Source organism: Atractosteus spatula, chromosome 17 (genome assembly GCF_055471065.1).
Source record: "Atractosteus spatula isolate fAtrSpa1 chromosome 17, fAtrSpa1.hap1, whole genome shotgun sequence".
Classification (NCBI taxonomy): domain Eukaryota; kingdom Metazoa; phylum Chordata; class Actinopteri; order Semionotiformes; family Lepisosteidae; genus Atractosteus; species Atractosteus spatula.
The window spans coordinates 18,307,548-18,322,057 of NC_142722.1; the positions used below are offsets into that span (position 1 = coordinate 18,307,548).

The 14,510-nt window shown below is 45.6% G+C and overlaps 1 protein-coding gene across 3 annotated transcripts in view; it reads left to right on the forward strand.

Annotated features, from left to right (window-relative positions):
• The window catches only part of osbp2b (oxysterol binding protein 2b), a 99,602-nt gene extending 86,051 nt beyond the window's left edge, over window positions 1–13,551 (forward strand). For all 3 annotated transcript variants that reach the window (XM_088935617.1, XM_088935619.1, XM_088935618.1), the window contains 5 exons: window positions 877–980; window positions 3,036–3,131; window positions 4,871–5,055; window positions 5,719–5,939; window positions 7,550–13,551. In XM_088935617.1, the coding sequence (XP_088791743.1) occupies window positions 877–980; window positions 3,036–3,131; window positions 4,871–5,055; window positions 5,719–5,939; window positions 7,550–7,692 (749 nt within the window). In that variant the 3' untranslated portion in view covers window positions 7,693–13,551. The remainder of the gene's footprint in view (window positions 1–876; window positions 981–3,035; window positions 3,132–4,870; window positions 5,056–5,718; window positions 5,940–7,549) is intronic.
• The last annotated feature ends 959 nt before the right edge of the window (window positions 13,552–14,510 follow it).

Here is a 14,510-nt window from a genome sequence, read left to right on the forward strand (position 1 = left end):
TATATTTATTTGTTTATTCCACATCTGTAAAATAACAATTGTAATCTTACTGCACTTCCATAAGTCATTGGCCAGACTCATCTTGCTGCCTGGTTCCAACCTACTCTGTGTTACTTGCACACAATTTAGCATTGCTAGATGAATTCTAGTCATGTTTAATCATTTATACTGTAGTACCCCGTATACTCTGATGAGCCTCATTCAGCATTAACATTTAAAAACAATCATGAAGGAAAGTCTTCTTTCAGTGTTTAAGCAGATATACAGTATTGATGAAATACAGATATCTCTTAGAAGAAAGTTCCCCAGAGTTGAGTATAGAGTAGCTCTAGAAGAAAGGGTAGCAGCACACAGTGAAGGTACATAAAGCTGGCTTTGACAGACTGCAGTGCTCAGCTTAGAGCACGCCGCCCTTATAAAACCAGACAAATAGATTGGCGCCAGACCACCAAAAACTTTGAAAAATGAGCAAAAATTTAACTTTGAAGTCCTCTGGGCCCTTCTAGATACACACCCTGGCTGTTTCTGTGAAGCGTTCTGAACTGACAGCAGATACACTGCGTCCCATCCAGCCCCAACACTGCCTCGCGTTCTGCACATAACATCGCCGATCTGAGCCGACTGCAGCCCCCGCGGGGCTCGCGGACGTCATCTGTCTCGGAGCGTTGTTGCCTGGGAGCTGCCGTCAGACCCAGCGACAGTGAGGGAGAAGTATAAAGCTGTGTGGAAATACAAAATACCGCCAGACTCTAACAGCTGCGTGTGCGTACAAAACCGGGATCGTCTTGCGTGTCACAGAGAGACAGAATTAGGCCATCTCTCACTCTCGGTGGGCTTGCCCTGATTTTTTTTTGTTTTTTCCGTTTCTTTTCCCAGGTGCCATCCATTTACAGTTCCACTCCAGCGGGAATCACTACGTGTGGAGGAAAGTCACTTCCACGGTCCACAACATCATAGTGGGGAAGCTGTGGATTGACCAGGTGGGCGTTTCCTGCAGCCCTCTGCTCAGACGGAGGGTGCTTACCCGTCTGCTCCTGTCATTTCAGTTCTTGATGGTTTTGTGGTTCTCTGATGGTCCTCTGCTTGTCATCTTTTCTGCTTAGAAAAACAACATCATGGCTGTTTGACATTCTTAAAAAATACCGATGTGTTTAACAGATCTCGCCTGCTGGGCAGGGTGGGGCTGGGGTAAGGGGACACAAAGATTCAGTTCTGTCACCCAGACAGTCACAAGTCCAGACCAGGCCTCTGTCCTAATTCACACTGATTCTCAGGAAACCCCCCCTCAGCACCTCTGAGGAAGACCCATGATCTGAAATTCCCTGGCCATTGCATGATTTCTTTTGAGAATTTAATCACAATGATAAATACATTCAACGTCATTTTCAGATCAAAAGCCTTTGTGCCGACACATTGACCCAAGTTGCTGTCTTTGCCAAAAACCACAACAGCCACAGCCTTGTCGTTACTGAGCAACGGGGTCACTGAGGCGCTGCACCCCAAATTTGGCCTGCTGGCCCCATACCTTCACAGGTAGCCATCTGAGAGGGTTTCTTTGGCGGGAATAGTTGTTTGCTATGGACAATGGCTATCAAAGAGGAAAGAATAATAGAAATGAGTGCAGTAGAGCAAACAATTCCTGCACCTCTTATTTATGAAGAGTTTTCTGCTTCAGCAGGTTCACACCCATTCCTGCTGAGGTCTTTCAAACACACCAGCCTGGCCAAGCAGTGAATTGTGATGTAGCTCTTTTAGGATGTCAGTTCCCCATGACCAGTGGAAGTGTCTCTCTGCCAAATTTGTCAAATGAGGAATGTAATTCCATCACGAAAAGGGGGTAATAAGCTTTTGTGCCCAATATCCTCCTGTAGAGGACACCCCCGACAAGCAAGATTGCTGTGTCCCAGCGGGCTGATCCTGCTTTCCTCTCTATAAATATGCCCTCTGAGGGGACAGCTAATTCAAGGTTGACCTGATTAGAATGCACTGTCTCTAGGGGCCTCTGCCATTTGTCATTTATAACCATCAGCCGCCACTTGGAGTTCCTACGAGAGTTCAACTAAAATGATCACAAAAGAGGATTTAGAAATAACCTTATAAACACACAGCCTCCCATAGCAAGACCCCACAGGGGTGTCCTGGAGCCTTGGTGCACCGCTGTGTCCCGTTCGTTCTGCTCTGTGGTGCTGGACAGCACGTAGCGCTGTTTGGAAGCATCAGAGTTTTCCACTTGAACATACTGCCTTGAAGTCGTGGCCAGCTCGGCAGTGCAGGGGTTAGCGGTGCTGTCTCTCTGAGTATTCCTCGTGTGGCTCTCTGGGTTGAGCGTGGGTGATGTGCAGGTGGGAGCAGAAAGTGCCACTGCTTGAAATTGAAATTCCAAACTGGTGGTCCCACTGTGGTGGTCCGAGTTTTCTCTGCTTTTTTTTTTACGTAGACATTGCAAACTTTGAGAATGACAGGGCAGTTTTCATTAGTATGGTTAGAAGAGCTTACCTGCCTGAAGTGCCTCATTTGTTTATGATTTATGTTTACGATTCCAGGCTCAGCTGGGGTTTTAATCATTAATTGGTTCCTGATTTATTTACTTTGATAAATGGTTTATACTGTGTGGATGACTATGGAGATACAGACATGACCTCACGCCTGATTTGCTGCCAGAAGATCATATCATTCCAAATACTGTAATTCTATTTTAATACATGATATATGTTAACATGGTGTCTCAAATGTGCCGAAAGCTTTTTTTAACTCTTCCCAACCATGTTGTTCTCTGCTTGGAGACGTCTTTTTGACAGAACGGAGCAGAGCGTACTGAGCTTATGAAGTCACCGACCATGCATGAATGGCAACAAAGATCACATGTGGAGGCACAACGCAATTAAGAACTGAAATGCCAGCGGGGTAAAAAAAACTGAGTAATTAGGTCTCTCTGAACAGTTCTGCCTGAATTAGTGCTGAGGCCCCAAGTCGAATGGCTGCCTGTCAGTGCTTTGTGTCCTCTCTGACTCATCGCCTGTTGCTCCTCTCCGCAGTCGGGTGACATAGACATTGTCAACCACAGGACGAAGGAGACCTGCCAGCTGAAGTTCTCTCCCTACAGCTACTTCTCCAGAGACGTCCCCCGCAAGGTAAGAGGCTCCCTGTGGCAGGAGAGAGCTGCTCTAAGGATTTGCTCTGCAAAACAGACGGTGACACAGACCACAGACCTCCTCGAGACTCTGTTGACAAGCAGACTCACGGTGCAGTTACTGTAGTAGCTGGTGTCTTGTTCTGGTGTTTTTTCTTGTCCTTGCAGGCCAGAAAGAAACAGCAGACAGGGAACAGGGAAGTCATTTTGGAATATAATTAGTTGTTTTTCTTTTTCCCATGTACCTTTGAGTTTGGCTTTCAGTTTGAAAATTGTTATTAGCCAGTGCTATAGATCAGATGGCTCACAGCACTGATTTACAGAAGTCATCTATCTGCCTTGGCTTCTGCACACACGACTCTTTCTAGATTGTGGTGTTTTGTGGTCTTTATTTTTATCTTCACTCAGTTGGGCACTTCAATTAAAGAAACATTTTCCAGGTCTTGGTTTAAAGGTGCATTCCAGTGGCACAGTACTGTACCTTTAAAACAGTTCTAAAGTGTGAAAGGATAAAGGTAAAATTCAGAATAGAATAGAAGCTTCCTTGCAAATGGATTGGTTGGGCTGGTGTCTGATAAATACAATTGGTACTGAAGTTTCTAGCCTAAAAGAGTAGCTGATGTCACTGCAACTTTAAATCTGTCCTGTTTGAGTGAGCTATAACAGTGACCAGTTTCACAATGAATTGCAATAACCCCCTCAGTTGTTACACAACGCCTTGAGAAACTGTTCTCTTTATAACAAAAAAGTCCCTGGCAGACTTGAGGTTTCAATGCATTTGCATGTCCAAACAGCTTTAAGATTGTCTTGACCCCTGACACCTTCGTACTGTGACAATCGATTACCGTCCAGTCAGCTCGGCTCAACGCCCCTGTTCATGATCTTCCCTGCCTCTTCAAAGGTGGCGAAGATCATGAACAGGTGAGTTCAGCTGAGCTGGATGGAGGAAGCGAGTGGCAGATCTCACCTTGATGAGCAGTGGAGAATCGAGCCTAAAACTGGATGATTATTTAGAGCAGGGGCAGGCACTGGCAGTCCTTTAGTTACAGCATTTCGTTTTCTGGCATCCTTTATATCTCAAACTGTAGCGCCTTAATGAAACTACTTAAGATGGCTAAGAAGTTAAATAGTTAATTAGAATTTAAAATCAGTTGTGTTTTACTGGGCCTCAGTTTCATACTAATTGAAAAGTGCCTCTAAGACCTGCAGTTTGGTGTACAGGGCGAACGTCGGGAACAGGCGACCGTAATGGCATGTAGAGCTTCACTTGTTAAAGATGAATAGCGCCCCCTGCTGGAAAAGACTAGCAATGACATTTTTCAATCCAATTTCTACAGACACCTATCCTTTTTACCTGGTTATAGGCTGGGTTCCATGTAAACTGCAACTTATTGAAAACACCTTGGAAAAAAATAAGCTCTGTAAATCTGTTTTTTTCAGTTCATAAATAATGTGGGATAAAAAGGTTCTAGTCCACTCCCGACAGCAAACAGCTGGCTCAGATTTAGAACCGATAACAGTATTTTCCTAGGTCAGGCTCAGCTTAATAAATGTAGTTTAGACTATTATAATTATAATTTTATTGTTGTCCTTGAAATGTGATTTTAATCTCGCGTGACGCGTTGCCCCGTCGTCGCGCAGGAACGGCTCACAGTTCAGAATGGCAGGAGAAGGGGGTGTTCCGGCTGGGGGGCTTTGACGTCCCTCCTCTCTGACCCCCTCCCCGTCTGTCCGCCGCAGGTCACGGGTGTGGCGACGGACAGCGAGGGCAAGGCCCACTACATCCTGTCGGGCACGTGGGATGAGAAGATGGAGTGCTCCAAGATCGTGCAGAGCAGCCGCGGCGCCAGCAGCTCCGAGGGCAAGCAGAAGACGGTGTACCAGACGCTGGCGCCCAAGCTCCTGTGGAAGAAATACCCCCTCCCGTAAGTGGCCCCGCCATTCGCTGACGGTTCGGCGCGGTCCTGTTGCGGGGTCGGCCGGCGGCGCAGACTCGGTCGAGCTCTGGGAAACACGAGCACCGGGCAGAAGCACGGTCAAGCCAGGCCAGCGTCAGATCCGAGAGGACTCTGGCCCGGGGTCATCATTACTCCTGACCTGGCTTGAGTGCTTTTAAACCGACGCCTGCTGTAGGTGACGGGGTCACAAATAACTGTTGTAGGCGAGACCTCGGGAGTAACTGCAGGGGGGGATAGCCACATCAGGGATGGCACCTGGGCTGTAAGTGGACTATGATCCCAAAACGAGTGTCAATGGTGCCTCATCAGCACCCACTCATGGTAGTAATCCAGGGTGACCGTGGTTGTGCCTGGACTATAAAACCCTCTGTAACACTGCTGGAGTCTGGGACGCTGTGGAGGACGAACCTGGTGTGCGTCTTCTCCCAGTGTTCTCCAGAAACAGCCCATCTCAAACCTCGAGTGAGCTGGGGACAGGCGCGGGGAATACCCACTGAAGCAACACATGAGAGGCCTGTCTGAGGCCAGAGAAAGCTGTCGCGCTGGAGCCAGGGACTGTGCGGGCAGGGTCACGTCGGTTTCCCCTCCCGCCACGCTGGCCGCTTCCTGAGCGCGCGTCTCTTCCCCCAGGGAGAACGCGGAGAACATGTACTACTTCTCGGAGCTGGCGCTGACGCTGAACGAGCCGGAGGAGGGCGTGTGCGTGACGGACAGCCGGCTGCGGCCCGACCAGCGCCTGATGGAGGGCGGCCGCTGGGACGAGGCCAACGTGGAGAAGCAGCGGCTGGAGGAGAAGCAGCGGGCGGTGCGGCGCCGCCGGGAGGCCGAGGCGGCCGACGCGCTGGACGGCGGTGAGCAGGGATTGGCTGAACGGGGACCAATCGGCGATCACAACAGTAGTGTGGCGCCTGACATTGCATTGACCCACGGCTCACGTCAAGCCAAGCACAGGGTTTACGTCTTTTAATGCTCCCTGTTCTTTTCGTCTGCATTTCTCCAGTTCTGCGTCCAGAGTAAGGTTAGTCACCACACAGAGAAAACACAGCTTTTCACATAACACTCGTGTGATCTGGTCTGGAGTTTTTTTTTTTACTTAACAGTACAGGCTAGTGTACTTCAGACCTTGATCCCAAGGATCTCAATGGCTTCTCGTTTTCATTGCTCAGGGTCTCCCCTTTCGTTACCTAACAATTCAGTGTTCAGTTCAGCTCTTGCATAGCGTGTTAAGCAGGTGTCTATAAAATCGGTTGTGTTTCCGGTAAGACTACCTTTGTACAGTGAGGGGTATTGAATTGGGCTGCAGCCATGTGTCAGAAATCAGGAACCAGGGAAGGAGATAGGTCCAGGGTTTTATGACCCATAGCACACTGTTATCTAAAGTGCCTTAAAGCACAGTAGTCAGTTTAAAGATGATTAGCTGACTGTGGAGGCACTGTTGTATTCATCATAGTATCTTCAAAAATATCTTCCTGCTCCCGGATCTGTGCAGCGATTCTGTAGAGCTTCACAGCTCCTCCTCACTGATCTGTTGGCCAGTGCTGGAAGCTGCCAGCCAGGCCTCTCCTGCCTGTATGTGTATGGCTTTGTAAACCCAGACTGAGACAGAGACGGTCAAATCACATCTTGTCTTCTTTTTCTACCGGGGCCTGACTTCGTCAGAGTGCGACTACGACTCTGGTGAGTTTTTCCCTCCCAAGCCTCACCACCTCCCATGAGCTCAGCAGTGGCAGTATCCTAGGCCTGTCCCACACGCCCCCTGTTCCTCCCTGTGCTGGCGCGCTAACTGCAGAAGACTGAGGACAGATTCATGTCTGATGGTGACTTACTGTAGATTTCCTCCCTCCTGAGGTGCACTGGAAAACCAGGACTGTTCTCCCTAATGTGTGTGTGTGATAAGCAACCTCCTTGTAAGAATGCTTCTCACTTCCCAGCTCGAGCTGTGGCTGCCTGTCTCTTGTCCGAAACTGTTGTGTCCTGCTGTAGGTAGAAGCACAAAAATGTGTAACATTAATCCGTTCAGTAAAAGGACCAAATGGCTGCACCTCGTTTGTGAGCGTTCTAAAATTTCTTTCTTAAGTTCTTAGTACTCATGTGAGCTGTTGATACACAAGGCTTAAGAGTGAGATGAAATAATAGGTGATTGCATTTTTTTTAAATGCTTTTTAACAAGTGAAATGTTTTTTACACATTGTTTCCAGCTGAAGGAGAAGTTAGTCTTTGCATTCTTTGAGTGAATCAGCATCTCTTTACCTGAGAGATTCACTTACGAGGAAACAACATCTTGTGCAACATCTGGCAAACGTGATCTGAGCCTCCCGGGAGGAAATGTACGTGCTGGTTAGGAAATCTGAGTTGGGCTGACCTCCTGTGTCAACCCACGGCTGGCCAGGTGGAGGAGTGACTGGGGGCTTGGCCACCCAGTGTGGACATCCTTGGTGATCCTGGTGTTCTTGTTCCGCAGGGAGAGAATACGAAGGCTACCAGCCCCTGTGGTTTGAGAAGAAGGTGGACGTCATCACAGGAGAGGCGTCCTACGTGTACAAGGGAGGGTACTGGGAGGCCAAAGAAAAGCAGGACTGGAAGGTGTGCCCTGATATCTTCTGAGCTGTTCAAGGGCCTTGGTGACTGACCTACTGTAGGAGTTTCCACAGCAGTTGAAGAGGGAATGTATCACATGAAATGCATATAGATGGTACATATGTGTATATACTGTACTGTGTGCCTGTACATATTTCTGTATACACACACAGTATAGAGGGTGTTTCAGATGCCATGGTCATTGTTTTGCTTTTATTTTGTCTATAAATTTTCCTCTGTCCGTTCCACGTTGCACTGGAGCAGGATATGCGAAGAGAGCCTCTGTGCTGAGCCAGTGTGCATGGAGAGAGCCCGGCACGTCTCTCCACAGCCTGTTGCCGGCTCACAGACGTCTGAAACACCCTCCGTATGCATCTACGCGCTGAGACAGACCCCAGGCAGGAGAGACTCTAGATGCTCTTCTCGCCACGCTGAGGCGGACAGCTACAGAGCAGAGACCCGGAGAGCCTGCAGCGTGAACCTTCCTGCTGAAAGAGACGAGACCACGCTGCAGGGGCAGTGGTGGCATTTGTCAGCCATTTAAGAAAACAGGGGGAGTGTCAGTCTGTAATGCATGCAGAGTTCAGCATCTTGTACTACAGTAGGTAGCAAACTCTGACTTGTGTGTCTTCCCTCACACAGCAGCTGCCTGGTTATGAGGGACTGTTCTGTCCGTGAACATCTGTAAGTTGTTCCTGTAAAAAGCACTTTAACATACTTACGAACAAATCAGTCTGTGGGCTGTGCACTGAAACATAAAAACCCGACAGGCTCATTTTCTTTCAATATTTTATGGGGTTTTCTGATTTCTTCCAAAAGACCCAGAAGGCAGAGAGCAGTGGCACCTGCCAGATGTTCACAGCTGTGCTTCCACTCCATCAGTCTGTGCAGAGGTTCCTCAGTGCTCCGTGCAGAGAGATGTAAGGTATTTCTGAATGGTCCTCGAGTGGGGCTGAACAGTGTTCGCGTCATCATTTGTGCTCTCACTCACAATCATGGCACACTGCGACCTGCTGTGATGGAACATGGTAGAATCCACCTCTCTTCAGTTTTGAAGGACTGCCCTGTTTTGTTTAGCACTGACTTTTCCCAGTGTGCGAATGACTTCTCTGTGTGTGCCAGCTCATTAGTTAGAGCTTTGAATTTGGCTGAGCTTTAATTTAGGCCCTTCACAGCCTGCAGAGGGCTGTGTTACAATACTGGTATTGCAATTTAAGCCAGGAAACAGGTAGAAAATATAACATAAAGGTTGTATGCAACATCCTTCAAACACATTGAGATAATGCCTCTGGTGAATAGAATTGTTTGGAATTTCCTTATTTTAATAGTTTTTTTTCTGGAAAAAAAGGGAAACCCTGAACCCATTTTAAGTGTCTCAAGTTTCCACTGACTGCAGTTTCAGCTGGCTGTGTTTGTCTGGTGATGCCATGATATTTAAACAGGCAGCTCTCAATAGCACATCTTAGTGATCATTTACTTTGACAGTTTGCTAAACAATTATTTACACCTGGACATAATGAAATTGAATTCAAGCAAACTGTACAGTACACAACTGTGTGCCTTTGAGCCAAAACCATAGTGTTACACCTTAAAAATCTGTTATAGATCTGTCATTTTCATGTTTATAATAAATTTAGATTTTTATCTCTTTTCAACAGGGGATTGCTTCCAATTTCCAATTTTAGCAACTAAGCATCATTTGAAGGGACACATTTAAAGGTTCATGCCTAGTTGTAAGCGTTTCCCTATAATGTTTGGCTGAAAATTAGATCTCAACTTGAAATGTTTCATTAAACGAAAGCTAATGCTATATTGTAGTATCAAATAAACAGGAGTGCATTTTTGCATATGGCTCCAAAGGCAGTGTATTTCAAGCTAAAGCTTCAGACAGTCAAAGAGTCTGATAGTCTTCCCAAGCATCCCTGATGATGATGAGCTAATGAATGCCACTAGTCCAACCAACAGCACGATATTTCTTCAAGGCTCTTGATTAAACTGCTGAAAAATGTTAGGAACCCATCGAAATCCAAATGCTTCCCAACAAAATGGCAGGTGCCTTTATGTCATCTTTCAGTAGATAAGGGCATTTTTAAAGGCACGAAAATTCACCTTCCTGGTTAAAAAAGATGTGAAACAAATGTGAAAAATATAATGATTTTATTGACTCATTCCCTCTTGATTGAACAGACTCCTAGTTCAATATCCATATTCTGTTATCAAGTAGCCCTTGTGTTTACCACTATCCATAGTATTGCTAACACGTGTGGTTGTAATTTCCAATTTCAGATCCAATAATCCTAAAGCTTTAAAGGCAGCGTTTGAGGTCACATTTAATTAGAAATCTAATTAACAATTAGGAAGGCAAAGAAAATAAATTTAAAAGTTTAAAAAGCTATTACAAGCCTATTACCTTATGTTTTGTACCTAGCAATGACATTCAGCGCATAATTTGATAGTATAATACCTTTTAAAGGAGGTGAACCAAAACATATTTGAAATGTATCTGAAGAATTTGGTGTTTGCTGCCTTCTTACAACTTTGAAAACCTGTTTTCCCCAGATTTTCAGTACCGCCTCTGAAGTGTGGCTTGCGGCTTGCACAGTGGCTGCCATTCTTCCTCCTGTTTCCAGAGCTGTACAAACAGTAACGGCTCGTCTAGTTCCGTTCATTTCAGGCAGATCGCTTACATTCAATTGCTGCACAGCTTATGGGGTTCGTGCAGGTAATACAGCAATGCAGACTGCGACCATCATTCAAGTCCATTAATTGCAGGATTCAGACCTGTCTATGACCTACAGCAGTAATATACATGTAAGTCACTGAACACAATGTTCAGTGTGTTTTGCTGAAGAAAAGCAAGGCAGGTGGCATAACTGTTTAGAGGGAATGAGTTAACCAGCAATGCCAAGAGTCTGTGGCTCTGTCAGCGTGCTCCGCGCCGTACATCACACAATCAGCCTAGAATAAGCAGCCTTGACTTCTGTTGTGTGTCACCCAGGCTGTGTAATGAGGCTGGATCGTACTGCTCCAGTGAACAGGTGTTCATTAAAATACCAGCGAAAGCAGAGCCTGGGGCTACCTGATCAGCAGGAGGTGACGCGCTGGGAAAAGAGTTTTAGAGGACAACTACTATTACACAGAGACCTGGTACAGAGAAGACTATCAACGGCAAGCAGTTTGCATATAATAGACAATAAAAAATTATACAAGTGATTCCATTAGTTGGTATGTATTTAGTAAGACTGGTGGTGAATGCCACCTGCATTGCAGAATTACAAGGAAGTAACAGAGTTGGTTTAATATTCCGATAACCGGGGATCTAGGTCTGTATCTCTGGAAGGGTCTCCCTAGTAGGCATGTAGAAAGCTGGCAGGACCAATTTACCTGCCGCCTGGTCTTTGGGAATATTTCTGAAACCAGCAACACCATAAGTGAGTAACAATTACAATAATAGTTATTGTACATAGTTAATTTGTGCGATTCTAGAGGAGAGATTGGAAATCTCATTTTTAAATTGTTTCTAGAAAAAAGAAAAACCAAAAAGATGTTTGTTTGTTCTTCCAAGTTGTAGTGGCACTTTTTTTTTAAAAAAAAGGGAGAACAATCGTCTTTGGCCTCTGTAAAGAATTGCTTTTTGCTTGGTAATAGGTAGACAGTGTAATGAAAGTAGTGTTCACTAGTTCAGAACAAAAAGGCAAAATGTTTGGGAGTAGTGGAACACTAAAACGTTTGGAAAAGCATTCTTTGACTTCCCTTTACCACGGTCCTCGTCTCAGTTATCATGACCTGGAAAGGGAGAAGAACGCACTGGCACCACTAAGCAAGGTCACCCATTTGAAACTGCAGAGCTCAAACATGTCAAACAAACGTTTAACGTCCTCTTGATTTGACTTTCTACTGTCTGTGTCCTCCTGTTTCTTAGTCACTCTCTTCTCTAAGGCTTGGTTCAGAAGCAGTGAGGTTTTTCTCACTGGTTCTCCTTCAAACCACTCTGCTTCCACTCTAAATACTTTTTTGTCTCTGAAACCCCAATCTGAGAGACTTCTCAGAGTTGCCCAGAAGTGTACAAGCTGTGTATTTCAGTGTCAGACTGTTGATGAGAAGCACCAAGTGTAACACTGATGATATTTCCCAATCTGCTGTCCCCTGTCCAGCTCTGAGGAGGTTTTAGGTAGCCACACTTAACCTATACTCATCCTGTGCCATCTGATGTTATCTGACTTGTCTTCTGTGCTCATCTTCATCAGTGCACTTGCCTACCAGTCCAACTCAAGAAAAAGCAGAGGAGGTCTCGAGCAGAGGAGGCTGTAGAAAAAGCTATGCTTGCTGGTATTGTTGGTGGTGTGGAGGATTCCTAGCAGTCACGTAGAATAGATGCCTCCTAAACTCCAAAGCAAAGCTACAGGGAAATGCAGATGGCAAATTGGTCCACCAACTGCTCCCTCAGCCCTTCAGGCTATACGGTTTGAGGTCCATGGACAGAGCATTGTGGGTAATGCTACACTATGGTTGTCTGCTCTCAGGATACTTAATGGCCTTTATTTCCTTTGCCACCTTTCCTGAAATTCTCAGAAGCACTAAAGCACACCATTTGGAAACAAAGAACTTAACATTAATAGACATTAGGTTACGTCACCAAGAACTATACAGTAGTTACGATATACTGTAGATTACATAGCATAGGATCATATTAATTATAATAGAGTACAGAGAATGTCCCACATTCTTAGAATATCGCCAAGCTTCCATCTGTCTGCCAACCAAAAATTAGATTAGATACTCCTGTCATTATTGCTAGATTGTACATAAGTCACAGATATTGTAATCCTATAGTGTAAGCTTTGGAAAGGTGAGGTGGAGTGAGTGAGACAGAATTATTACCTTTTATTAAAAATACTAAAAATGAAAATTATGCAGAAGATGACCATTGAAAAGGCACACGATTAAAATATGAAGTGAAATAAACCCATGCAAAACGTAATGTTTTCTCCTGTTTATTGTGAGTAGCTTTAAAGATGAACCTCAGAGATGTGGCGCATGACAAGCAGGAGGAGGAAGAGTGAATCGAATATCTGGTGATCTGGAGCTTTGAGCACCCTAGAGATCTGTCCTTAGGAGATGTTGCTGTTCTAACATTATAATATTCATATTATAATATTCTATTCTAGCCAGTGTTTTAAATGTGAACATATTTGGAGGTGACAAGCCCATCGTAACACTGTTCCGTTTAGCAATAATGGCGTATGGAAATGGATGACATTGTTAAAACGTAATTCTAATAAAATGTACTTAGCTCTGCTTTGCCGATACCAAAGCATACAGGCGTGTAAAAAGAAATCCACCGATACTTTGTCTTCTCGACAAAAGTCCCGGAGATGGTAAATGTGACAACTAAATTGTTTGTTTTTAAAAAAAAAAAACATCTTATACAGTGGGTTTCTAATTTAGTTTTCTTTTCACAGATGCTTTTATTTTGTGTAACCCTTTTTGTGTTTGTTTTCTCCACCTGCTCTCTGGAGGTTGAGGTAAAATAATGAAGACAGTTGTGCTGTCTGAGTTTTATGCTCTTTCCTCTCTGGCAGCTTCTGCCGTTTGGTTTGAGATTTGTGCTGGGGTGGGGGACTGCACTTGTGGCCTGGTGCTTGATTTAACCCGGCAGTCCTGGGGCTTCTGGGCGGCCAGTGCCCGCCGATACCTTACAAAGGGTGAGGAGGTGCTTGAGACTGTTGCACCTCTCTGTTCCAGTAACCCCAGCGGCTCACATCGAATCTGTCCAGTGGCTTTTTAAGCTTCTACTGGGGTTGTTTTAAATTTGTTTCCTTAATTTATACAAATGTAACTTCTTTAAACAGAAAAAAAAGGATAATAAAAGTTTTTGTTGAACCTTGTCGTTGTGGCCTTGCAGTTATTTTTCCTCTCCCTCTCTTCGTTGGCTGGGGCTCACCTGAGAGGGATTGTACTGCGGAAACTTCTGTGCCTCTGTAGTTTGATGATAAATCACAATACCTTCGGGTATCGATTACGTTTACTCCCCCCAGGCGTGCCGCAGATTGTTTGAATATTTGCCTCCCATTATTCTAGTGCGATCGTCTCCAGCTAAGGCTGTGATGAGGGTAACAGTGTGTGGCACTGAACTGGCTGTCCCACTGTCGTCGTTGACTTCCACAGGATGGCGATCTGGGATGGTTTTGGCCAGGGAAGAAAATGGATGTCGGTCTCATGTTCCTCAAGGCAGCTACACATTGCCTGCAAGGCAGAAGGTTTCTATAAAGTCATGTATTCAATAGAAGATGTTGTTACGGACTTATGAGGCTCATCATCGATCTCTGAACTCCCTCTCATAGGCTCCTTTCAGATGAGCCTGGATCTTGGCTCGCTGAGCCCAAGATTAGATCTCGGACTGCTGGTGACCTCGCTTTTTCTGTTGCTACGCCTTTGTTATGGAATGGAAAACGCCTTTTCTACTTGGGCCTGTTTCTGATGGTCTTACAGTTTGCCCTGTACATTCTTTGTGTTCTTGTTTTATTTTTTTGTAATGTTTATCATTATGTATGGCATCCTTGGGTCTGAGCTGGACAAGGTAAGAAAGTGGGTTTGATACTGTTGGTGAATGAAGCTCTTGTTCCTGCGGTAGTTGAGCCAGAAGTGAAACACTGCTTCCGTGGGACAGAGTGGACAACACCAGGTCTGTGTCTGATGGACGAAACTGCGTGATGGAGGGGGGGGGGGAGGGTGATGCCGATCTGGATTTCCAGTGCTGGAAGGGGGTGTCCTTGCAGGACAGGGGGTGCCCTTTGTGGTGCCACAAACACGTTGGTACTGTGGTGTTCAGCCTGCGTGTTCTC